The sequence below is a fragment of the Melanotaenia boesemani genome, chromosome 16 (genome assembly GCF_017639745.1).
Source record: "Melanotaenia boesemani isolate fMelBoe1 chromosome 16, fMelBoe1.pri, whole genome shotgun sequence".
Lineage (NCBI taxonomy): Eukaryota > Metazoa > Chordata > Actinopteri > Atheriniformes > Melanotaeniidae > Melanotaenia > Melanotaenia boesemani.
The window spans coordinates 3,787,716-3,813,378 of NC_055697.1; the positions used below are offsets into that span (position 1 = coordinate 3,787,716).

Here is a 25,663-nt window from a genome sequence, read left to right on the forward strand (position 1 = left end):
GCCTACATTTACCAAATAAATTTAGGATTTTTATTAGGGCTGTCAAATTACCACATTAATGCAGAGTTTAATCTGTCAAATCAACATTTTAACTTTTTTTAAATGCATAAATAACAAATTATTATATTAAAAATCCGAACTTGGCCGTGAGTGGATTTCTGGCCTATGGCTGATTTGTCAAAATTGTTAACATAATCCTCCAGAAAGCACTTGATCCTCTTTATTTATGAAGATTCTGGATGGCTGCAGGAAGATCTGTTTGATATTTTACACAATTAACCACTCAGTCATCGGTGGAGGGTTGCAAATACTAACGTATGTTATCTTGGGGGTCGAGGCTCAAAAACTTTGGGAACCACTGCTGTAATTGGCTGGCCTTGGGCCACGGACCATATGTTTGATCCCCCTGTTCTAAAGCATTTTCTTATATAATCTGTGTTTTCAGGTGCGTGAGACTGGAGAGCTAGAGTTGGAAGAGGAGCTTTACTCCAAACTCATATTCCTCTATCGATCTCCAGAGACAATGATCAAATGGACTAGGGAAGTCCACACCAGAGACCAGGACTGACGCTGACTTCCTGATTCATATGTGAAGCCTGGTGGACATCACATGGAGGATCTCTGAAGAACTTTCTGCTCTGATCCAAGTGCCTCACTGTCCAGGAGACACTTTAAAAGATGTAAAACAGATGAAATGACACATCTCCTCCATCTTGCTGGACTCATCCTGTTGTATGTTTGCTGCTGCTGCACTACTTTGATCAAACTGAACTCAGTCCAGTATCCATCCCACTGTGGGTGGGGTTGGTAGCGCCATTGCGTCCACTCCTGTAGCAGGACTGCACGCAAGATCCCACGAGAGCAAAATCAGCTCTTCCCCCCATGATATTTGTCTGGTGTGTCTTAGACATGTCTGATCTGATGACTGTAACAAACAGTAAAACCTGTTTAAGTGTGTTTATGTCTGATCATGTGATATAAACCCCCTCAGGGTGGGTTTCAGGTCAAACTCAAAGTTTGGGCTTCCTGGGAAATAAATCAAACATAGAAATATGAAAATATTGAACTATATTTATTCTGTTTACAGATGTGGTGATCCTTCCAGACACTTGAAGATGTGAGCTTCACAGGTTTTATATGAAAAATGTTTTTGCTGTTCCAAACTGTAGCGGTTCCTGACTGTAATGTCAGAAAATATCTGATTAGCAACACTAGAAATGCTCCAGCTGGAAACCAACCAGTTTCAAACTGGTTCCTCAGCTTTTGCTTCACTGTGAAGTGTCTTCAGGACGGCTGCTGATGTTTTCGCTGAGTCACTGAACGTCCGCTGGAGGAGGATCAGAATGGTTTTCATGATGGAGGCGTGAGGAGCAAACACATGTTCAGCTGTGTTGAGATCACATGACCATGGCCAAAGAACAATCCCAGACGCAGTTCAGCAGCATTAATCCGGACAGTGTTTTAGTCTGAAATATTCAGCTGAGAAAACCAGCTGATCCCACTAAAACGCTGACTCATCTTAGTTCAAACAGTTTTAGCCTCTGACAGGTCTGGACCTCTTCTGGTTTCAGTGTTTTCTTTCCTTCCTTTGCTGATGCAGATGTCAACGTAAACTACACTGCTCAGGTCGCTGATGTGTCACATGACTCACTGAGATTCTGTAATGTGTTTGGACAATAAAAATCTGGATCTTTTCTGCTTGTCATGTATTTTTCATACCACATGTTTTCATTTTTTCTGATTCCCTCCTACATATTTGTGTTGAATGATTTTCCAGATACTTCTGCCTCTTCAGCTGATGATGATTGTCACATCCAAAGCTGAGGTGGAGGAATATCATGACTGAAGGGTGTTTCATGAAAAATCCACCAGTCAAACATCGTGGAACTAGATGGAGAGTAGGGCCACAGGAAAAATAAATAAAACTTATTTAAACTTACGATATTTTAATGAATCGCTAACATGTCGAATGACTAAATTCATGGCTGGAGGTTTTCCTTTCCACTCGTGCAGCTCGGGATGGGGGATTGGACTGAAGTCAAGATTTCCTGAACTAGGCTGTTACTGATTATAAATTGGGTGGAACTGGTTTTTCTGTAAAGCCCTAAGATGATGTTGTGAAGTGGCACTATACAAATAAAGCTGGATTGAATTTCAATGATAAATAATGAAAGAAAAAGCACTGCACATTTATAAATTCTCTCGGAGATCAATATCATATGTAAAGTCTTTTTCATCTGACAAATGCAGGTTCAAGCTGGATCCCTGACGGAAGCAGTCATGTGAACGCCATCTCCTCCATGCTGGAACGTACATGGAGAGCAACATCTGCTGAAGTCAGTCACCTCTAGTTTGTGTTGAAAATGAGGACCCACCTCACAAACTGACCAGTTCTCTGAGCCAAAAGAGATTAACGGCCTAGAAATGTGTCCAACATTCAATTTCCAACCAAATGTAGTGGCTGAGACTGAGCAGGACATCTGTCCATGAAGCAGGACCCACAGCTCAGATGATTGTACGGATTATCCCTCCAGAAAAAGACAGCAAACACTGCATGACAGACTTTTATTTGTTAACCAGGAATTTAACAGGTAAGAAAATCACAACAGTGGTGAGGTGTTAGCGTTAGCTCGGTAGCTGCAGGCTGGTCCATGTCTGACATCTTCATCAACATCCACACAAACAAGTGGAGGAAAGCGTCTCCCGTGAGCGTCAGAACTTCCTGCATCACGTTACTTCTGCCTCCTCAGGACACCTTCCTGAGTTCATACTGGTTTGTGCACATGTGCATGTTGATGTCCTGAAGCCATAAAACACGGAAGAGCTTTAACCCTCTGATGAAGCCAGACAGCAGGTGGGAGGAGCTCTTTGTGGAAAAAAAGAGGACTAAGTGTTTACTAAAGTCAGTTCATAAAACAAGTCAACAACTTTATCTGAATGATGTTCTTTAATCTATCTGTCCACATGACGTCCAACAGAGGTGGATGGAAGGAAGGAAGGAAGCTGCAGGATTTCCTCAACACATCAACCCGTACGTCATCAGCAGCAAGTGAAGAGTTGACTGAAAACCGGGGAGACGAATCCAGGATCCGATCTCATCCGTCCTCCTCCCATCAGGTTTGTTTTATTCCAGCTCCACCAGCAGGTCTCCCTCGCCCACCGTCTCCCCCGACTTACAGTGGACACACTTCACCTGGAAGGTGAAACACAGTTAACCACCTGCTGCTTGACCTGATTAAATCAGCGTTAGACTGGATCAGGGGCAGGGACGGAGGAGGAGGAACGGCTGTCCCTACAGCTGATACACTAACACCAGCCTGAAATACAGCTCTGGACAAATAAGAGACAATCAAAAGTATCAGTTCTCAGATTTGATCTTTTAAAGACTCCAGTGTTGATGAACCCAACAGCGCTGCCTCAGTTTATGCTTCCTCAGAAGACATCAGCCTTGCTGAGTACCACCTGTATGATGGACAAGAAGACCACCTGGTTTCTATCCATCTCACCTCAGACAGAAGCAGATGAGTTTACCAGGAAAATGTTTATTGTAGACTGTTCTGGCTAAATGAGGGTAAATATCTTGTGTGAACCACCAGCCGGGCAGCATGGCTCTGACATCCCTGCACATCAGCTCGTTTACGTACAGTCATTCCAGAAAATAGAAAACACAACAAACACAAGTTCAACCACTCAAACATTCCAGTGTTGGTGATAAAGCTCAGAGATGCTGAGGCAGGAATAAAGTGAGGTGGTCTCGTGTGTTGTTCAGGCTGTATCAGGGTGTTACCTTGGCTTGTTTGACAGCCGTCAGACTGTTCTGCATCTTCATGGCTTCGATCACACAGATCTCCTGACCCTCTGCAACCTGCAACCACACAGAAGCTTCACCTTAAAACATCTGCAGATTTCAGGAAAACCAGGATATTCATGAAGGAGAATTTGGTCCTTTCAGAGCTGGAGTGTGAGTCTGGATCACAGATGGAAACAGCAGCAGAGCAGCCTGCAGCTCAGCTGTCATCCAGTTAGAGACTCTGATGTCCTCTCCTTCCCTTAAACACGGTTCATATCCGGTCTACAAACTAAACACCGCGGGGAGTAGAAGAGCTGAAGAGAGAGGAGGAACGGGTACCGTATCTCCAGGTTTGACGGACACGGCCACCACCGTTCCTGGCATTGGAGAACGCAGGATGCTGCTGGTGTCTTCAGGAACCTTCTCTGGCATGTAGGAGTTAAGCTCTGACGCCATCTTGGAGAGAACACGGACCCTAAACTGCAGAAAACAGAATGAGGAGCAGGAGGAGCACAAGGAGCATGGAAAGCAGCCATCAGCAGGTATGCCTCCTCCTGATGTCCAGGGTGGCTGGAAAACATCCCTATGGACAGGTTTCCGTCATCAACCTGGTCTAAGCAGTCTTACCTGGGTGGAAGCCGTCTCATGCTGGGCTCACACCAAATGATTTTCATGGTCGCAGAATAAAAACAGAAGTCTTTAGGAAATCCTAAGAGTAACAGCGCTCCTGTCATCTCTGTCGTTAGGTTTAAGCTGGTAATCTGTGCTGTTTAACGTCAATCTTTCTCTAGTCTTGGATCTGCGACAATATCAAACGTGTTTGATATTATCAAAAGTGGCAATGACGAAACACAATCAACAACCAATAGATGAGCTCTGACAAAAGCAGAAACAGGAATTAGAACACCAGCAAAATCCTTTTAGTCTGCAATCATGAAAATTGTTTGGTGTGAGCCCAATATTACTGGGGTCTAAGCAGTCTTACAGGGGTCTAAGCAGTCTTACCGGGGTCTAAGTAGTCATACCGGGGTCTAACCAGTCTTACTGGGTCTAAGCAGTCTTACCGGGGTCTAAGCAGTCTTACCGGGGTCTAACCAGTCTTACTGGGGTCTAAGCAGTCTTACCGGGGTCTAAGTAGTCATACCGGGGTCTAACCAGTCTTACTGGGTCTAAGCAGTCTTACCGGGGTCTAAGCAGTCTTACCGGGGTCTAACCAGTCTTACCGGGGTCTAACCAGTCTTACTGGGGTCTAAGCAGTCTTACCGGGGTCTCACCAATCTTACTGGGGTCTAACCAGTCTTACCGGGATCTAACCAGTCTTACCGGGGTCTAACCAATCTTACCGGGGTGAAACCAGTCTTACTGGGGTCTAACCAATCTTACTGGGGTCTAACCAGTCTTACCGGGGTCTAAGCAGTCTTACTGGGGTCTCACCAATCTTACTGGGGTCTAACCAGTCTTACCGGGGTGAAACCAGTCTTACTGGGGTCTAACCAATCTTACCCGGGTCTAACCAATCTTACCGGGGTGAAACCAGTCTTACTGGGGTCTAACCAATCTTACCGGGGTGTAACCAGTCTTACCGGGGTCTAACCAGTCTTACCGGGGTCTAACCAATCTTACCGGGGTCTAACCAATCTTACCGGGGTGAAACCAGTCTTACTGGGGTCTAACCAATCTTACTGGGGTTTAACCAGTCTTACCGGGGTCTAACCAGTCTTACTGGGGTCTAACCAGTCTTACTGGGGTCTAACCAGTCTTACCCGGGTCTAACCAATCTTACCGGGATCTAACCAATCTTACCGGGGTGAAACCAATCTTACCGGGGTCTAACCAGTCTTACCGGGGTCTAACCAGTCTTACTGGGGTCTAACCAATCTTACCGGGGTCTAACCAGTCTTACTGGGGTCTAACCAGTCTTACTGGGGTCTAACCAATCTTACTGGGGTCTAACCAATCTTACTGGGGTCTAACCAGTCTTACTGGGGTCTAACCAATCTTACCGGGGTCTAACCAGTCTTACTGGGGTCTAAGCAGTCTTACCGGGGTCTAAGCAGTCTTACCGGGGTCTAAGCAGTCTTACTGGGGTCTAAGCAGTCTTACCGGGGTCTAAGCAGTCTTACTGGGGTCTAAGCAGTCTTACTGGGGTCTAAGCAGTCTTACCGGGGTCTAAGCAGTCTTACTGGGGTCTAACCAGTCTTACCGGGGTCTAAGCAGTCTTACTGGGGTCTAAGCAGTCTTACCAGGGTCCCCATGTACTGCAGGACGATGATCCCTGAAGCTTCTCTGGACAGACACTGAAACAAGAAGAGCAGGAATGAACTGACTAGAATTTAACTGCAGTTTAATGTGTAGGGGCTCTGGAGGTTACCTGGAGCATCCGCTCTGAACCGTTGACGGTGATGGGCAGCAGAGGGGAGGCCAGGTTCCACTGTCCACTGACTTCTACCTTTCCTCCATCCACCTCCACCTGCAGAGAGGATGAAGGCTCATACATCACCACCACATGCTGAAACCCTGCTTCAGCTCTGGTGCAGCAGGACACCTCCTCAGAGAACATCCACCTTCAGTCATGTGACTTACAGGCTCACCAGTACAAACAATCCAGCATCAGTAAGACGTCCAAGTTCCTCGGCTCAGATCCCAGTTCAGACCCCAGTTCAGATCTAGATTCCTGGAAATGTTGATCTGACATCAAAGCTCCTTCTAGGTCCTCCAGGAAAGGTTTAATCTCTGAACTGGTTCCTGGTATCCAGAATTCATTCATTTATTAATTAACTTCGTCCGTCCGTCCGTCAGACTAACAAGGTGGGCTAAGAAGTTTTCACTAGAGCTTCTTTAAGTGGGAAATACTTTAACCTTGATGTAAATTCAGGCATGATAGAAATATGTATTTATCCATTATTTAAAGTCTCTGCATTGGCTCCCTGGTTGCTTTTTGCTGGTTTTTAAAGCACATAAAGCCAATTTATGCTTAAATTAGAAGACGGATGAATTCTGCGTTGGTTATGTGCGTAATCTGGCCCGTTTTCAGGGAGCTTAGCGATGGTGCAGAATAGCTGACATGCGACCAGCAAAAGAAACAAACCAGAGAAGAAGAAGAGGATCAGGAAGGGAACAAAAAGGCAGAAGAAGAATGAAAACGAGTACAACAACTGTAGAAATAGGGAGCGCTTTTGAATAAAGACTGGAAGGCGGCTAGAAAGACCTGCTTTCACCTGCTCCCTGGTTTACTGCCCTCTGGACCAATCGCTGCTGCTGAAGTCTGGTTCTGGTTCTGCTCTGGTTGCCTTTTGTGGAACTACTGTGTATATTGAACTGTGTCTGGCCCCTTGGGTCTGGTTTGTTATCTTGTTTGTCAGTGTTTGTTTTACTTTGGTTAGTCCATTCTGTTTTATTAGTTTGATCTGAGCAGCACTACCTGCCCATCCCTCTTGTTTTCTGTTATTTGTCCATCTGCCATCAAAAAATAAATTGTCTGCTACTTAGTTTTACATCAGGGCATCTTTGTTTAATACTTCCTCCTTCCTTAGCCGAGCCGGGTCGTAACACACAGTGTTTTTATTCTTCTTCTCTCACCTGTGGAACAGCCTACCTGAAGACCTGAGCAGCTGAGAGTTTGAACATCAGATAAATCTCTTTAGTCTGGCTTTAAACGTCATCAGTAGGTGTTACTCTTTTTTATATTATTTATTTTACTGTCCTATTTTATTTAATGTAGTAATGTTTATGTTCTTAACCTGATGTTTTGATCTCTTCTTTTAATGTTAATTGTGTTCCTACCATTTTTTTCCTATTTATTTATTTTTTTTCTGGGAGCCACCACTGATAGCTTCCTCCACTGCTAACACTCACCTGCTACAGCTGCTGTGTTGTTTTTGGCAGCATCTCAGTTTTAGTCTTAGTTTTAGTCTTCAGGACGAAAATGCTTATTAGTTTTAGTCACATTTTAGTCATTTTTAAGTTTGATAGTTTTAGTCGACGAAAACTCCAAAAGATTTTAGTCTAGTTTTTGTCAAATAAAAGAAGTATTAGTCTTTTAACAAATTAATTTAGGTCAATAATACGTATTAAAAGGTGGAATCAAGGTTGACAGGTTATAACAAGTAATTCATAAAACCAGTTAACATTAATACTTTTACATAATAACCAGATCCTTTACCAGACTGAAAGCTTTAGCCGAGACTTTCCCATCAACAGGGAAGCAAAGCTGCCGTGTTACTTAACTGCTGTTGGTCAGAAACCTTTTATTTCTGTATTTCACCTTTTTTCATGAATTGATGCCCAATTCATCATACAAACATGTCACACAAGAAAATAGCAGATCTATAAGTTCAACATAAAGAAACACATTGTGAGCTTGTTGTTTGGTTATTTTCATCAATAATTAAAATAAATGGTTTTAAACTTAGAAGGTTTTCCAGCTAACAGAAAATACTTTCTGATCTACTTAGGGTTCTGCTTTGTACAGATAAAGTTCTAACTGTGGAATCAGTTACTCTAAAAAAAAGCAAAGAGCAACAACATCCTGACTTTGGTAACTGTGGCTTTATTTCTGAGAATTTTCTGAAGTGTAAAACTCCACCCTGAACACACACATGTCCAAAATATGAGCAAAGGATGAGGAACACATGCTCAACTGGACCTGGTCTGTCAGTGAAATTATGATGGATTATAGTTAAAATATGTCCATGTATCGTTTCATTGACGCTGCCGCCATGATTCATCTATGAATGAGTAAACTGCTTGTCTGTGTTTGTCAAGATGCAGCAGCATTGCTGACTGACAGATTGCGCTCACAACAGGCAGAAATGTCGTGTTTTTAATGTCGGACAATCAGCCCTTGAACATGTTCGTCTCGTCAACAAAATCTCACAAACATCTCGTCATGTTTTCGCCATCAGAAAACCATTTTTAACTCGTCACCGTCTCGTTATTGTCATGAAAAAAAGGTTCGTCAACGAAATAAATTCGTCATCGTTGACAAAAACTACACTGTACAGCTGGTACCCACCCTGCCACTACTGGTAGCCTCCCTCCCCCCACTGTACTGGTCCCAGTATGCTCCAATAGTTCATGGATGCAGATTAAATACTCACAGTATAAATGTCTCCTGATCTGGAAATGTCCACATGATGGTGTCCTCCTCCCAACTCCACACTGAGCTCCCAGTGGGAACAGTCTACAGGAGCTGGAAACACCCTGAAACACATCAGTAAACATTTCTGTTGACCAGGTGGGGAAGTCCTCCTCTACCTTCACACAGCCACAGTGGACAGAAAAAGTCGTCACACCTGCAAAAACTTCCAGTTCCACAGTTTTTCCCTCCTTTAATGTGACCTTTAATAACCTGAACAACTCCCTATCAGAGAGTCTGCCATCATGGATCTTCATCTGAAACTGGCTCCAGATCTGTCAGATGAAGGACATCTCTGGTTCTTGTGGCCTCTTCAGGTCATCCACAGATCTTCTGTTAGATGTAGGTTCTGGGTTCTGGCTGGACGAGGTCCAGAAACTCTCTTTTCTTCTGTGAAGTCGTCCTTTTGCTGATCAGGACGTCTGTTTGGATTTGTCATTTTGAAGAGCGAAATTCCTTTTCAGCTTCAGCTTTTTAGCAACACCTGAAGGTTTTAGACCAAGAGTAAATCTGGTATCCGGACCGGTTCAGACCAGCTGGACTAAAGCTGCAAATCCAGCTGAGGGAAAGCAACCACACAGCATGATACTGCCACCACCATGTTTCACTGAAGTATTTTTTTTCTTGGAACTGTGTCCAGAAAGTCCAACCCTGGTCTCATCAGACCAGAACACATGATTTGATGGATTTTTTGACAGATTGTAGCTGAGCTTGGAGGTTTGTTTTTTTTTCCTGAAAACTCTTTTGTTACACCCCACAGTACAGACATTTGCAGAATATGGTGGATAGTAAAGACCTTCAGTTGCTGTAGGTCTCCGAAGCCTCCCTGACCAGTTTTCATCAGTTTTTACATATTTTTCTGATGACCCCGGTGGTCAATGGTATATCCAATGCTGTGGAAATAAATGTTTCTGGATCTGATACTTGTCATGATGCTCTGGAAGCTCTCTGTGTACCAGGATTTCAGTGAGGACATGTCAGGATGACCCTACCAGGACAGCTGCTCTGTAATCAGGTCGCATTAAAGTGGGAAATATGGAAATCATTTTCTGTGGTGCCATTTTTTAACATGATAAAAACCTGGGATCTGAACAGGTTTTATGTGCACCACTTCTCTCCACATCCGGATCTGCTGAACATCTGAGCCGCCACGTCATCAGGTTACCTCAGGTTTCCCAGGATCTTCTGCGAGCGAAGCTGAGCGGCGATGTAGAGTGCTGCCGCTGAGGCCAGCAGCTCCCTGCATTGCTCCACGTCCAGCTGATGACCCTTGAAGCCGTCGGGGTAAACCTCTGGCAGGAAGTTGGTGCTGATGTCACCGGAGACGAAGCGGGGATGGGTGATGATTTCCCGCAGAAGTGGGATGTTGTGGGTCACGCCTGGATGGAAAGATGACGTCCAAACGGTTTTATGGAGACAAAACTGAACTTGTGTCCTGCATGATGCGACTCTGTTTTACCTCTGATCACATAGTGATCCAGAGCGTCCTCCATCCTGGCCAGGGCCTCAGCTCGAGTAGCTCCGTAGGTCACCAGCTGCAAACACAACGTGGAGGAGTTTCTGCAGAGCCTGGCTCTCTCATTTCCACCAAATATCTGTTCTAATGTGAAGCATCCCCATGTTGTCACTGACCTTAGAGATCATGGGGTCGTAGTAGATGCTGATGTCGCTTCCCTCCTCGATGCCGCTGTCCACACGGACCTGACGGAGCGAGCAGCACAGACTTCATGTTACACAATCATCTCAATGTCCAGCTAGGACAGGACATCCGTCTCTCAGACACCTACATTACTGAGGCTGCAAGGCTCCTGGTACTGAGACAACCGTCCAATGGAGGGAAGACCAAAAGACTTGTAAGGATCCTGATGGGAAAAAGATGAAGAGAAAAAACTGAACCTGTATGATTCTTTTCACTCTGAGGATCAGCTGAAGATAAACAGGAATAATTCACCATGAATGGAGCTGACCGGAGCTCAGACAGTTTTCCTCTTCCAAAAACCAAACTAAACTTGCCACAAAAAGTCGGGAAATGTGTGTCTGGTGGATTATTCTCTCCAACTGACTGAACGACAGTAATCTGATTATTGATCTATAAAGTCTCCATCTGATCCTAGATGCTGCAGCCAGGGTTCTGATGAGGACCAGAGACCCCGTTTCTCCGGTTTTATCTTCTCTTCACCGGCTCCCTGTTAGATCCTGAACAGAACTCCTAGTGACCCAGATCCCCTGAATCTTAAAGATCTCAGATTTTCCCATCAGAGCTTCACCCTCAGCCTGCAGGTGTACTGCTGGTTCCTGGAGATTCTAGAAGTAGAACAGGAACCAGAACCTCCAGTTATCAGATCCCTCTCTGTGGAATCAGCTCCCAGAGTAACTTCAGGTAGACCCTCAGTAAATATGTGACGTGTTTCTAAACAACACAAAACATACTTACACAAATAGATAAATAAATAAAAATGCAGCTCAGGTTTTATTTTCACGGGTAAACTGTAAATACCTGCTTTCATTTCTCAGTTTGGACGGTCTTTACACAGAGAGAAATGTTGGAGCTGTATTCCAAACTGACTTTCATGTAAAGATCTTATTTGTCTTCCTCACTAGGTTGGACTGCAGGTCTTCCTGGTGGTTTTATTTACACTATATGAGTCCAGGGACTGAAGTTTCTGATACAACAGGGAAATTAACTTTATAAAATGTCCTCGATGGCACTCCTGGCCAGGTGAATATAAAAATTATAATTTGCAGATATGCAAGAAAACTGGAGAATAGTTGTGATTTGATCTGAAGCTGTTGGGAGGCCAGAAAAGCCTCTGCTGCCCTGGTCTAAAGAACTTATTATTCATACTGTCTCTGCCCAACAAACGCTGACACCACGTTTTGAGTGTTTAACGCAATCACATTATTTCTAACATCTTTGGGGAGCTGGCTGTGAGTAGACATTTAGGAAATGTGGATGATAACACCAGGAGTCCATACGAGGAGATTTGGCTTCTAAGAAATAATATATCCAGTTATAAACTGAGCATGGTCTATTCTATTCTACATTCTACAGTCATTTAGCAGACGCTTTTATCCAAAGCGACTTACATTTGAGAGTGAGAACAGAAGCATGAATTCAAACAAGATGGGACGTCATCATTAAGTGATAGACTGCTTTGAGTCCAGTTGGACCCAGGTGCTGTCATGTAATGCTAGAGGCAGTGCATATAATTTTTTTTTTTTCTTTTTTGTAGTTTTTGTAAGTCATTTTGTTTAAAAATACAAACATCACGATTTCATCACACAATATCATCTTGGGCACAAGTGCACGCAGCTTCTTCAGTACTTGGTTGAGCCAAAGAGCGGGACAAATCTTTCTAACTCATACTGTTGAGTAGAAGAGTTAAGCTAAGTGTGGAAACGCTCCTTAAACAACTGAGTCTTTAGCTTGCTTTTAAAAGTGGATAAGGACTCTGCGGATCAGACGGAGTTTGGTAGATCGTTCCACCACCGGGGGACAACAGAGGAGAAGAGTCTAGCTACTGATGTGGCGCCACGTTGTGGTGGGAGCACTAGGCGTCTTTCACTGGTAGAGTGTAACTGTCGAGAGGGAGTGTAGCTCTGGACTAAGGAGTGGAGGTACACCGGAGCTGTTTGGGTTATTGTTTTGTAAGCCAGAAGCAGAGCTTTGACTTTGATGAGCTGCAACTGGAAGCCAGTGAAGAGCAATTTGCAGCGGAGTGACATGAGCTCTTTTGGGCTGGTTGAAGACCAGACGTGCTGCTGCGTTCTGGATCATCTGCAGAGGTTTAACTGAGCATGCAGGCAGGCCAGCCAGTAAGGAGTTGCAGTAGACAATGCGTGAAATGACCAGAGCCTGGACCAGGAGCTGTGCCGTGTGTTCAGTCAGGTAGGGTCTGATCCTCCTGATGTTTTAGAGAGCAAATCGGCAAGACCGGGCAACCAAGGCAACATGGTCCTTAAAGGTCAGCTGGTTGTCTACCATGACAGCAAGATTCCTGGTAGAAGACATAGGCACAAGTGTGATAGAGTCAAGCTGCACGCTTATCTGTGGTATTAAGGAAGGATTGGCTGAACAGACAATAAGCTCGGTCTTGGACAGATTTAGCTGAAGGTGGCGATCCTTCATCCATGCGGAAATATCAGCAACATGCTGATATTCACATTGAGACGGTTGTGTCATCAGGGGGGAAAGAAAGGAAAAGCTGAGTGTCATCTGCATAGCAGTGTTAGGAGAAACCATGAGAGCTAATGATGCACCGAGTGAGGAGGTGTACAGTGAAAAGAGAAGAGGGGCAAGCACCGAGCCCTGAGGCACCCCTGTTGTCAGCCCATGTGATCTGGACATTCCCCCTTGCCAAGATACTTTGAATGATCTCCCTGTGAGGTAGGACATAAACCATGAGAGGACAGATCCTGAGATGCCAAGCTCCGAGAGAGTGGAGAACAGTATATGATGGTTGACCGTGTCAAAGTTAGCAGACAGGTCCAGCAGTATAAGGATTGAGGATTGACTTGTGGATCTGGCAACCCGTAGGGAATCAGTAACTGTCAGGAGAGCAGTTTCAGTAGAGCTACCTTGCCTATAGCCAGACTGATATGGATCTAGCACGTTGTTGTCTTGGAGGAACTGTGAGACCTGACTGAAGATGGCACGCTCTAGTAATTTAGACATGAATGGAAGCAGTGAGACCGGCCGGTAGTTTCCAACCTGGGCTGGGTTGAGTATAGGTTTCTTCAGCAGTGGGGTAACCCGGGCTTGCTTGAAGGCAGAAGGAAAGACACCGGATTTAAGAGAGGAGGTGATAATATAGGTTACTGCAGTTTTGATTGTAGGTAAAATGCTCTGCAGGATGTCAGAGGGAACAGGATCAAGAGGACAGGTTGTGGGTTTTGAGTTGACTAGAAGTTTAGAGACTTCGTCCTCATGTAGAGAAGGAGCAGAGTGAGGCACCAGTAGCTGGTTTGGTAAGGCTGAGTTGGTCAGGCTCTGTGAATTGGTTACTGATGGTAGCAACCTTTTCAGTGAAGTAGGAAGCAAACATTTCTGCAGTCAGCACAGTGGGAGGCTGAGCAGGTGGTGGAGATAGAAGAGAGTTAATGAACAGTTGTCGTGTGTTGGGAGCATTGCAGATCTTGTTCTGATAAAAGGCTATCTTGGCCGCCTTTAGGCTGGATGTGAAAGTCTAAAGTTTTTGCTGGTACTCAAACAAGTCAGTGTGCTCTTTTGATTTGCGCCACTTTCTTTCTGCAGCCCTGAGTCCGGCTCTGTTATAATTACTGGGAGGATTTTGTCTGGCTGGTTTTGACACCAGAGGACAGAGTTTGTCCAGAGAGGAGGCGAGAGAGGAGCAGAGTGTTTCTGTAGCCTCATCAACAGACAGTAAGGAGAAGTCTGAGTGGGAAGGGAGGGTAGAGTAAACCTCATCAGACAGCTGTGTAGGTCTGAGGGATCTCAAGTTTCTGTGGTAGGACACCATTTTATGAGCCGCTTGAGTGACATGAGGAAGGAAGACAGAGAATTTAACCAGGAAGTGGTCTGAGAGGTGCAGCAGGGTGACGGACAGGTTGGCTTTGGAGCAGTTTCTGGTCAGTGCCAAATCAAGAGTATTACCAGCTTTGTGTGTTGGAGGAGTCTGTACCAGTTTGAGATTAAAAGAGTAGATGAGAGCCAGAAAGTCAGTTGATGTGGTTTGCCAATGTAAATGTTCATGTCTCCCATGACAATTAGTGGTGTGCCATCATCAGGAATGTCAAAGAGAATCATGTCCATTTCAGAGACAAACTCGTCTATACTGCCACCTGGAGGTGGTAAATGACCAGAATGTATGCAGTGATGGTCAGCCCAGTTCTGATGGTAGGGTTAGTCCCCCTCTGTCTACAGGTAGGCTGTTCTCATTTCAAATCTTACCTTCCTCCCAGACCATAAATATCTAGAATCAGAGTTTTTTTATGTTTTTTATTACACGCAGAAGGAGCTTTTGCTTTGGATGAAGGAGCCTTCAAAGACCAGGGTAAACTCATTCATTCATTATCTGTACCACTTAGTTCATTACGGGTTGGGGGTAAGCTGGAGCCTATCCCAGCAGTAACAGGTGAGAGGCAGGGACACCTGGACAGGTCACCAGTCCATCGCAGGGACTACACATAGGTAGAATTTAGAGTCATCAAGTAACCTTACAGTAGGATGAAGCCGGAGAACCTGGAGAGAACCCACGCATACATGGGGAGATGCAAACTCCACACAGAAAGGCCACCAGCGACCTTCTTGCTGTGAGGCTGCGGTGCTAACCACCACACCACCATGCAGCCCTAGGTAATCTCCTAAGAGGAAGGGCTTCAGAGTGTTCCAAATTCATCTATAACAGAGAAAATGAAGGAATCAGAATAAAGCTCTGATCTCTACCTGCCAACTGAACAGCAGTCGTTTCTCCAGTGGTTCGACAGGTGGAGCAACAAGAGGCGGAAATGGAGGGAAACCTTTTCTTTCTTACTGACGATGGTTTCCAGAACACTTCATATATTCAGTCCTGCTGAGCTGAGGTTGGACTGACTTTGTTGACACACATGTGATCAGCTTCCTTCCAGCTGTTAATCAGATGCAGATCAATAATGAGTGACTCACCTCGGCGTATACCCGACTCTCTATCGCCCAGCCATTTATTGGAATGTCTTCCTGCTTGTGCTGCAGCCGGTAACCCTTGGCAACCCGGATCATCTGCTCCACCAGGTCCAGCCCAGTGATGCACTCTGTGATGGGATGCTCCACCTGGGGTCAAAGGTCAAACGGAGGAGCAACTCTGATCAGCTGATACTGCTGACGGACCATTAAAAACAGCATTCAGTAAGTTTATTTATAGAGCCCTTTTCACAGAAGGAATCACAAAGTGGTTCACAATAAAATATAATTAAAATATAAAAGTAAAATAGACGGCAGGCCCATTTCCACACTTACAAACATAAAACCAGAAACTACATCTACCTACAACCTACTTGGAGTAGCGTCTTCAGCTGCTTTCATCAAGTCAGCAAAGAAAAAACAGAGCAGCTGCACCATCGTTGATGTTTTATACGTGGCTGGAGAAGGTCCAGACAGCATTCCTGGGCATCTCCAACCCAGCAACACGGACCCAGAAACTGGTCCACATGAGAGATAATACACCCAAACACAAGATGAGCTGAGGTGTATCTGCAGCCCAGAACAGCGAGGAGAGCCCAGAGAAGCAAAAAAGCACTTCACGCGCATCGGACGAAACGCTCGTCCCAGCAGGATTCAACATCCACCTTAAGGATTAAACGCTCGTCCCGGCAGGATTCAACATCCACCTTCAGGACGAAACGCTCGTCCCAGCAGGATTCAACATCCACCTTAAGGATTAAACGCTCGTCCCGGCAGGATTCAACATCCACCTTCAGGACGAAACGCTCGTCCCAGCAGGATTCAGCATCCACCTTCAGGACGAAACGCTCGTCAAGGCAGGATTCAGCATCCACCTTCAGGACGAAACGCTCGTCTAGGCAGGATTCGGCATCCACCTTCAGGACAAAACGCTCATCAAGGAGGGAAAGAAACCATCTATGAAACAGAGGAGGTGTCCTCAGGTTTCTTCTGTCCAACACCTGCAAAGCAGCCTGGACTCTCCTTCTAAACCATTAACAGCTGGAGTCATGTGACCAGAACACATCACCTGTTGGTCAGGCAGGTAAGCAGCGACCCTAACCACACACAGGATTGTTGGGGGTCAACAACGACCCTCCATGAATGCCCAGGCTTCGGTTTATAAACTCACCAGCCAGTTTTCAGATGGGAGGAAAAACATCTTCAAGAGACAAAAAGAAATCTCAGCTGAGCTTTCAGCTTTTTGAGCGCTCCTCACTGCTTGAACGGCACCATCAGGAGGCCAGTAAACACTGACATGAAAGTCCAGGGGAATGGGACGGGTTGTAGACCATCAGCAGCTCAGACATACTCAGGACCATGTAAGGCTCAAAACCTAAGGACCGACATGAACCCTAATATGAACTGGGAACCAGTAAGATGCAGCTAAAACTGGCGATGTTTGCTCTGTTACTGGTGTGGGTGAAAAGTCTGGCGGCAGAGATGTGCAGCACTGAGGTTCCTTCCTACTGATGCATGGGAAAGGAAAATATTTTACTGGTAACTGGGCAGAAATGAGCTCCTGGAAGAGGCTAAAACTGGTGTCAGTATTACAGAGGCTGTACTGTAGAGGCGGTATCTTCACTCTCAGACTCGGAGTCTGGTTCAAACATAAATGGCTGAACTCCGTAAGCTGCTGCTCGGTCAGGTTCGCTTGCCATCACTAAGCTGTTGATGTTTTGGAGTCAGACGCACTGTGCATGCACTGGGGCAGCACCCCTTCCGACTCTGGCCTCTCTGTGGCCAATCAGCGCGCACCTCATTAATATTAGTCAAAAGCTTGCATGAACTCTCATGAGACAAAGTTGTGGTTTGAGCAAAGAACAAGCTCTATGTTTGATTTTTTGTGTAAGTTTTCCAAAAAAAATTTAAAGACACTTAGAGGACAGTGGATGCATGAAAAGACCAGGTGATGGAACCTTTAACCAAAAGCTTGTTTAGCTCTCTGACTGACTGACGTCAGCTTGAACCCAAACCTGAACCCAGACAGTCCTGATCCTCCACAGACCTGCAGACGTGTGTTCATCTCCAGGAAGTAGAAGTTTTTCTGAGAATCCACCAGAAACTCCACGGTGCCAGCAGAGGAGTACTGCACGGCCTTGGCCAGCTGCACCGCCTGCTCCCCCATGGCCCGCCGCGTGGTCGGGTCCAGGAAGGTGCTGTAGAGGAACCAGACATGAACCCAGATGGATCCCAGTGGAGTCAAACAGATCAATTCAACAGCTGGACTTTAGTCCACGACAGGAGAGCAGTTCATCCCTGAGGTCATTTTCCTCAACTTATATTTTAATGTCATTTTACGATGATTATTATTATTTTTTTTTTTATTATTATTTTTGATCTAGTTGGTATTTATGGTTTATTTCCTCTTTGCATTTACGTTTGTTGTTTATTTGCATGAAATGAAAGAAATGGAAAATACTTCCTTGAAGGTAGAGGGAAAAGATTCATCTGCATGTTTTATTTACTCATTCTATTTCTTTTTATATGTTTATTATAATGTTGATTGACTGACTGAAAGTGAGCTGTAGCTGGATGGGAGTGTTGGACCCACCTGGGAGCCTCCTCCACCACCTTCTGGTTCCTCCTCTGGATGGAGCATTCCCTCTCATTCAGCCACAGAGCGTTTCCATGTTTATCGGCCAACACCTACAAGAGGTTCGTCACGTCACACTCCATGTCCCGACCAGACACTCAGACTGAATCTGGTCCAACTGGAGGAGCTAAAACATCAGGATTAAAACATCTCCGCCAGAGTTTATTCAGAAGGTGACCATCTGCTGACTCAGCAGAAACGTTTCCAACCTAGTCTTTGTCCATCAGATCTCAGGGCTTTTATGTGAATGAACAGTTCCAGTCTGGATTCTGGGTCCTGGTCCTTGGTACCACACATTTTAGACATTTCTAACACACCTGGCTGAAATAAGTGACGAGGTCCATTCATCTGAATCAGGACTATTAGGAAAACATCTAAAACCTGCAGGGCTGAGAAACACTGCTACGAAGGACTGAATCTCCATTCCTCATGGCAACTGATTCTGGTTTCCTCATCTTCCTCCTTCATGTGTCACATTATTCTCCTGCATCAGTTTCACTCGTACCCCTTTAGACTGGTCTAACATCTCAGACTACCCAGCTCTCAGCTTTCCTGCCCTCATTACCACTGGTGTGCACCAAGGGCCTATCCTGGGGCCCCTTCTGTTTATACTTTTTCCTCCTGGAAATATTTTCTACATTTTACTGACATCCAGCTCTATACCTCCCTCCCTCCCTCCCTAACCCAGCGTCTCAGTGAACTAAAATCCTGGTTTTCCTCAAATGTTCTCAAACTGAAAAGCCATAAAGCTGAATTTCCTCTGTCTGTACTCAGTTTATGTTTAGAGAAAACTTTCTGATTAAAACACAGTTCACACCTGAACTGCGTGTACGTGCCGTACCTGAATCTCTATGTGTCTTGGGTTGTCGATGTACTTCTCAATCAGCAGCCTGTCATCTCCGAAGCTGGAAGCTGCTTCCTGGGAGGAGAATCGGAAACCTTCCCTGAGAGGGTCAGGGGGCGCATCATTAGTCCCATTTCTAATTACATCAACTCAACTCAACATACCCAGTTTAAACGACTCCTCTTATTTATGTCTGAGATGTGCAGAGGCACTGAACAGAAAACTAATTATTTAAACATTCAGTATTGATGGTTATGAGCCACAGATGTGCGGTGTCTCCTGCTCGTTTCTCCCTCATTTTCTCTTTTTCATGTTTTCAGGTGAAAAACTGGAAAAGAGTAAAATCAGCTTTCAGTAATTAACATTAAATGACTACATTATATTTATAACAAAAGGTTGTGCATGAATACCTGAGAGGCAGCAGAAGGAGAAAAACTAATCTCATCCTGAGATTTAAGATTTTAGGTGTTTTGTTCTGTTTGGACGTTTTAAATAAAACTCTAGATGATAAAACACCTTCCGACTGAGAGACGGTAATAAATACCTGGTTTCCTCATCGTTCCAGGCTATCCTCATCCCTTTTCCTCCTCCTCCTGCAGATGCTTTGATCATCACTGGGTAACCTGGCAAGTCAAGCATAAAAACTCAGGTCCCACATCTGGATCCAGTCTTCAGGAAAAGTTCTGCTCCACAGGTTCATCAGTCTGATTGATTTTAACGATTAAGTTGTGAACCTCGCTGTCAGAAAAGCTTCAGAACTTTCTGGACCTGGTTCAGACAGAACGTGGTCCAGACAAAATCTGATCTCTGGATTTGAGGATCCATGAATCTGCTGCGCTGGCCTATAACCCTGCAGCTTCCGGTCTATTCTGACAGTGTGGACCAGATTATCGGTCAGAACAGACCAGCTTGGTGACTTCTGATGTTTCCAATTAAGGTGCATCCACTTCTCTCAGATTCACAAACACAATATGTTGAGTATCTTTACAACCTGCCCGAACAGAAATCTTCCAAACTCAAGCATCTGTTTGTCCTCTGAAGGCAGCTTTTTATTATGCCGGTAGGACTGGAAGACTGTAGGAAAGCCAGACTGTGTGGTGAACTCACCGATGTCCTGAGCGATCTTCACAGCATCCTCCGCAGTCTGAAAGACGTTAGCCATCATGAACCAGAGGGTTTACTAACACCTCTTCAGAGGCTAACAATTCATCTCATAATTATGTTTTACATTATTTCTGATCATTTCATTCACAAAAGAACATAAAAACACATCAAATGTTAAAGGAGAGTCAGTTTGCAATTAAAGAGATGTGTTTTTGGATGTGACGGCAGCAACATGTTGCTGAAAACTGTACCTGGACGACACCATCAAACCCTGGGATGGTGTTGACCTTGGCAGCCTTGGCAATCAGTTTGCTCTCGATCTTATCCCCCATGGCATGGATGGCACGAGTGTCCGGGCCAATGAATGTCACACCCTCTGCAGCCTGAAAACAATATGGCAGAATATTTTACACAATAAACAGCCTCATGTCACAGTAAAGATCGTCAATGTTTAAAGATGGCTTCTGCTGAGCTCATGTTTCCATCACAAGATAAAATGTCTCAGTTCCAGCATCTGATATGTTGTTGATCTTCTATTGGGGATAAAATATGGTTGACGAGGTTTATAAATCATCGTATTCTGGTTCTTTATATGCTTTGCCACAGCTTTTTTATTATCTCGGTCGCAAGTTAATGTGCATATTTTACAAAGCAATGTTTTTAGATGAGGAGAAATGGATGTTTGCACGTTTAGACTGTGTGAAGGAGTCCTTGCACAGTTTCTAAGTTAATCTTCAACACACAGCATTATCTCAGATTAGGGTTCATGTACTCATAGTAACATGTTGAAGTGTAAGTGAACTACTCACCAGACGCTTTGCAAACTCTTTATTTTCAGAAAGAAACCCGTATCCGGGATGAACCTTTAATAAACAAAAAGAATGTGATGAATTTCTCCATGATGAGCTCATGCTGCATCCATCAGCTTCACTGCCAACATGTCAGGGTTAAAACCTGCAGGACCCTCCAAGACCTAGGTCCAGACCCTCCAGCTCAAAACAGAAGCACCATCCTGATCTTCAGGTTCATGTTCACAAATGTTTAAAAAATCTACAGCCTACTTACAGCCTGAGCTCCAGTCAGTCTGATGGCATCCATGATGGCGTCCATGTTCAGGTAGCTCTTATTGGTGGGGGCGGGGCCAACACAGATGGCCTCATCAGCCATCTTTACATGAACCTAAACACACAGAGAGGGAGTAAATGCACTGTCACAGCAGATGAGACTTGCACTATGTTTCTAACTCAGCTCAAGCGACACAATAATGAAGGGTGAACGTGAGTTGGTCTGGTTTAAGGTCAGGGCTGAATCCTCCAGAAGAATCAAACATGGGCGTGGCTTAGCTCAAAGGTGAGATTAAAAACAGGTGTGAGCCAGAGCAGACACCAACAAAGATGAAGACCTGGCTGGTCTTTAAAATAATCTGTAAAAATAAAGGATTTTATTTTATTTTATTTTTTTACATTGTCCTGTCCAGCATGGTGGCAGCAAAATGATGGACGACTTTATTCATTTATTTATTTAATCTTATTTATTTTGAATTATGGAATCCATGTAATCTTGCTGGACCTGAACAGAGGGGATAGCAAAAAGGAAAGTAGAGAGAAGAAAGGAGACAACACTACAGATAGAAGCAACGAGCTTCAATCCAAACTAACTCCAGCTGCTACACCGAACAGAAACCAAACAGAGAATTTCTGACAATCATCAGGAGTTCCTAAAAGATAACCAGGACAGGAACAACAACACGTATCACAACAACAACCAAAGTACCAGAAACACACACACCTTGAACCAAAGCATCTCTTAGTGTGTAAACCCACTGGACACCGCAGTGACTGTGTCAGCATGCAGAGGATGAGGCATGAGGAGGGGTCAGAGATGAGTGTGATCCTGCAGATGTGACCACGCCTCTACGGAGACTAGAGGCAGACTAGGGCGGCCTAGAGACCCGGGCCATCAGCGGCAATCCTGGAGCACCAACTCAAGCCACCCCACCACGAAGACTGCCCTAAACCCACCCAGAGGGTGGCAGAGGAAGGTCCCAGCCAGAGCCCCTGCAGTCACGGGGCACAGGCCAAAATCAGCAGCCGCCGACCCCGCCAGGCACCGGGCGGCCAGAGTGAAGGGCCCAAGAACCCAGAAGTGACCCCCCCCCCCCCCCCCCCCCCCCCCCCCCCCAAAACAGAGCCTCATCTGACCCAGCCTTGGAGCAAACAGGACTACAACAAACTGACCTTTTATACCCAGATTTGTTTTACTGTATTTTTTTTTATTTTTCCAGGAGGCATCCTGACCAGATGCCCAAGCCACCTCATCTGGCTCCTCTGGATCTACTCTGAGCCCCTCCCGGATCATCGAGCTTCTCACCCTATCTCTAAGGAAGAGCCCGGCCACCCTGCAGAGAAAACTCATTTCGGCTGCTTGTATTCGTGATCTCGTTCTTTCGGTCACCACCCACAGCTCATGACCATAGGTGAGGGTAGGAACGTAGCTCGATCGGTAAATCCAGAGCTTTGCCTTTTGGCTCAGCTCCTTCTTCACCACGACAGACCGACGCAGAGTCCGTATCACTGCAGACGCGGCACCGATCCGCCTGTCAATCTCCCGCTCCATCCTTCCCTCACTTGTGAACAAGACCCAGAGATAGCCGAACTCCTCCACTTGGGGCAGGACCTCATTCCCGACCCAGAGAAGGCACTCCACCCTTTTCCGGCAGAGGCCCATGGTCTGGATTTGGAGGTGCTGATTCTCATCCCAGCCGCTTCACACTCGACTTCGAATGAGAGCTGAATATCACGGCCAGATTAAGCCAACAGAACCACATCATCCGCAAAGAGCAGAGGCCCAATCCTGAGGCCACCAAACCAGATCCCCTCAACGCCTCAGCTGCACCTAAAAATTCTGTCCACGATCCGATGCCTAGAGATACTGTGTCCCACCTCTACGGCCTCAGCACCAAGATTCACAGCCTTCCCCTCGCAGCTATCAGAAGAGAATCGGAGCAGGATCTTAACTCACCCTTTGTGGATAACACATGGAAGCTAGTCCTTAAACGCATAAACTCCTCCTCTATTTGTGCAAGACATGCACTTTCACAGTTTCAAGTAGTTCACCAGATTCATATTTCTAAGTTAGCTCGTCTTTATTCAGACGGTGACCCCATGTGCAACTGGTGTAGGTCTGCTTCTGGCACTCTCATCCATATGTACTGGTCCTGCCCATCCCTATCTAATTTTTGGACATCATACTTCCACTCTTTCTTTGAAGTCCTTAATTAACAAATCCCACCAAACCCCCTGACTGCTGTCTTCAGCCTGCTTCTAGATGGAAGCCTGCTGAAAGCCCAAGATGAGATCTTGGCCTTCTCTTCTCTGATAGCCCACAGGGCTATTCTGTTACGTTGGAAGGACTCCACCCTTCCTTACACTGCATACACTGAATCAGAGACATGATGAATCTTTTAAGCCTTGAGAAGATCCACTCCACTGTTTGGGGACGGTCAACAGATTTTATAGTCTGGCACCCCTTCCTGACATTTTTTGCGAGACCCAAAACAGTCATGTTGTAGTGGTTTATTACCATCTTTGATTTCGCATTCTTCTGTTATTATCATTATTATTCATCATGTGCTTGTAGTATTCTGCTGGGTGTTTTCTCGTGCATCTATATCTGGCTCTTGTTGCTCCACTGCTTGTTATCCCCATGGGTTATGGGCGGGTGGGCGGGTGGGGAGGTGTGCACTTTGCTGTCTGTTATATATGATTGTTATCCTATCCTTGATTCTGAGTGTTACGCCGATTAAGGGAGAATATTTAAAAATGGTCATTGTTTAATTATCTGCCCATTTCATGTTTATCTGTGAATGGTTCAATAAAAAGACCTTTGAAAGAAATTCTGTCCATTAAAGTTATAAACAGAATCGGAGATAAAAGGCAGCCTTGGCAGAGTCCAACCCTCACTGGAATTTGATCTGATTTGCCCCCTTGTACAACTTGCGCTGAAAACGGTGTAGAGCTGGTCCACTGTTCCACGACTGGGACGAAAACCACACTGCTCTCCAGGACCCCTGAAGAGACCTTACCAGGGAGGCTGAGGAGTGTGATCCCCCTGTAGTTGGAGGACACCCTCCAACTACAATTGATCCCCCTCTTTCTGAAGAGGGGGATCACCACCCCAGCCTGCCCACGCGATGCTGCAGAGGCATGTCAGCCAACAAAGCCCTACATCATCCAGAGCCTTAAGGGACTCTGGGCAGACCTCAACCACCCCCCAGGACCCTGCCACCGAGGAGCTTGATAATCACCTCAGAGACCTCAGCCCCAGAGATAGGAGAGCCAGCGGACGATGTGTTGGTGGGATGGAGAAGGTCTTCGAAGTACTCCCTCCACCGGCTCACAGTGTTGATGGAGCAATGCTTCCCCCTCCCGAGCCGCCAGCTGGTGGACCAGAATGTTCTCGAAGCTGTGCGAAAGTCATTCTCCATGGCCTCTCCAAACTCCTCCCATGTCCAAGTTTTTGCCTTAGCGACCACCGAAGCTGCATTCCACTTAGCCCGCTGATACCCATTAGCTGCCTCTGGAGTCCCACAGGGCAAAAAGGCCCAATAGGACTCCTTCTTCAGCTTGACGGCATCCCTCACTGCTGGTGTCTACCAACGAGTTCGGGGATTACTGCCATGACCACAGCTCCAATCTGCCTCAACAATAGAGGCATGGAACACAGCCCACTCGGACTCAATGTCCCCCGCCTCACCCAGGACATGGTTAAAGCTCTGCCAGAGATGGGAGTTGAAACTCTTTCTGACAGGGGACTCTGCCAGACGTTCCCAGCAGACCCTCACAACACGCTTGGGTCTACCAGGCCTGACATGCATCCTTCCCCACCATCTGAGCCAACTCACCACCAGGTGGTGATCAGTTGACAGCTCCGCCTCTCTCTTCACCCGAGTGTCCAAGACATGCGGCCGCAAGTCAGATGATACGACTACAAAGTTGATCATCAAACTGCAGCCTAGAGTGTCCTGGTGCCAAGTGCACATGTGGACACTCTTATGCCTGAACAAGTTGTTCGTTATGGACAATCCATGACGAGCACAGAAGTCCAACAACAAAACACCACTCGGATTCAGATCGGGGGGGGCCGTTCCTCCCAATCACGCCCCTGCAGGTCTCACTGTCATTGCCCACGTGAGCACTAAAGTCCCCCAGCATGTTCATGCCCACACCTGCTCGGCGCCTCTCACCGGGAGGATCTCCAGAATGGAAGAGAGTCCAGGCCCTCTTGAGGACAGTGGTTTCAGAGCAAAGCCATGCGTCAAGGTGAGTCCAACTATATCTAGCTGGAACTGCTCAACCTCACGCACCAACTCAGGCTCCTTCCCCGCCAGAGAGGTGACATTCCACGTCCCTAGAGCTGGCTTCTGCAGCCACTCTTCCTCTGGTCCCTCCCCTAGACATTCAGTCAGATTATGTTTTTAGAGTTTATATCTGCAGGAAACAACATTTCTGCTTCAACTGGGAAATCCTGTCAGG

At 45.8% G+C, this 25,663-nt stretch overlaps 2 protein-coding genes across 3 annotated transcripts in view; one reads left to right on the top strand and one right to left on the bottom strand.

Annotated features, from left to right (window-relative positions):
- piezo1 (piezo-type mechanosensitive ion channel component 1) overlaps positions 1–1,059 on the top strand; it is a 103,905-nt gene extending 102,846 nt beyond the window's left edge. Inside the window, 1 exon segment of the mRNA XM_042010406.1 lies at positions 446–1,059. Within this exon segment, the coding sequence (XP_041866340.1) occupies positions 446–568 (123 nt within the window). The 3' untranslated portion in view covers positions 569–1,059.
- A 1,492-nt stretch (positions 1,060–2,551) lies between these two features.
- pcca (propionyl-CoA carboxylase subunit alpha) overlaps positions 2,552–25,663 on the bottom strand; it is a 32,624-nt gene continuing 9,512 nt past the window's right edge. For both annotated transcript variants that reach the window (XM_042010390.1, XM_042010391.1), the window contains 19 exons: positions 21,195–21,308; positions 20,939–20,992; positions 20,381–20,512; positions 20,133–20,169; positions 19,570–19,648; positions 19,023–19,125; positions 18,140–18,234; positions 17,594–17,744; positions 15,553–15,696; positions 10,715–10,789; positions 10,560–10,628; positions 10,387–10,462; positions 10,093–10,306; positions 8,890–8,992; positions 6,162–6,260; positions 6,034–6,087; positions 4,130–4,270; positions 3,788–3,865; positions 2,552–3,193 (listed from right to left, as the gene is read on the bottom strand). In XM_042010390.1, the coding sequence (XP_041866324.1) occupies positions 3,125–3,193; positions 3,788–3,865; positions 4,130–4,270; positions 6,034–6,087; positions 6,162–6,260; positions 8,890–8,992; positions 10,093–10,306; positions 10,387–10,462; positions 10,560–10,628; positions 10,715–10,789; positions 15,553–15,696; positions 17,594–17,744; positions 18,140–18,234; positions 19,023–19,125; positions 19,570–19,648; positions 20,133–20,169; positions 20,381–20,512; positions 20,939–20,992; positions 21,195–21,308 (1,887 nt within the window). In that variant the 3' untranslated portion in view covers positions 2,552–3,124. The remainder of the gene's footprint in view (positions 3,194–3,787; positions 3,866–4,129; positions 4,271–6,033; positions 6,088–6,161; positions 6,261–8,889; positions 8,993–10,092; positions 10,307–10,386; positions 10,463–10,559; positions 10,629–10,714; positions 10,790–15,552; positions 15,697–17,593; positions 17,745–18,139; positions 18,235–19,022; positions 19,126–19,569; positions 19,649–20,132; positions 20,170–20,380; positions 20,513–20,938; positions 20,993–21,194; positions 21,309–25,663) is intronic.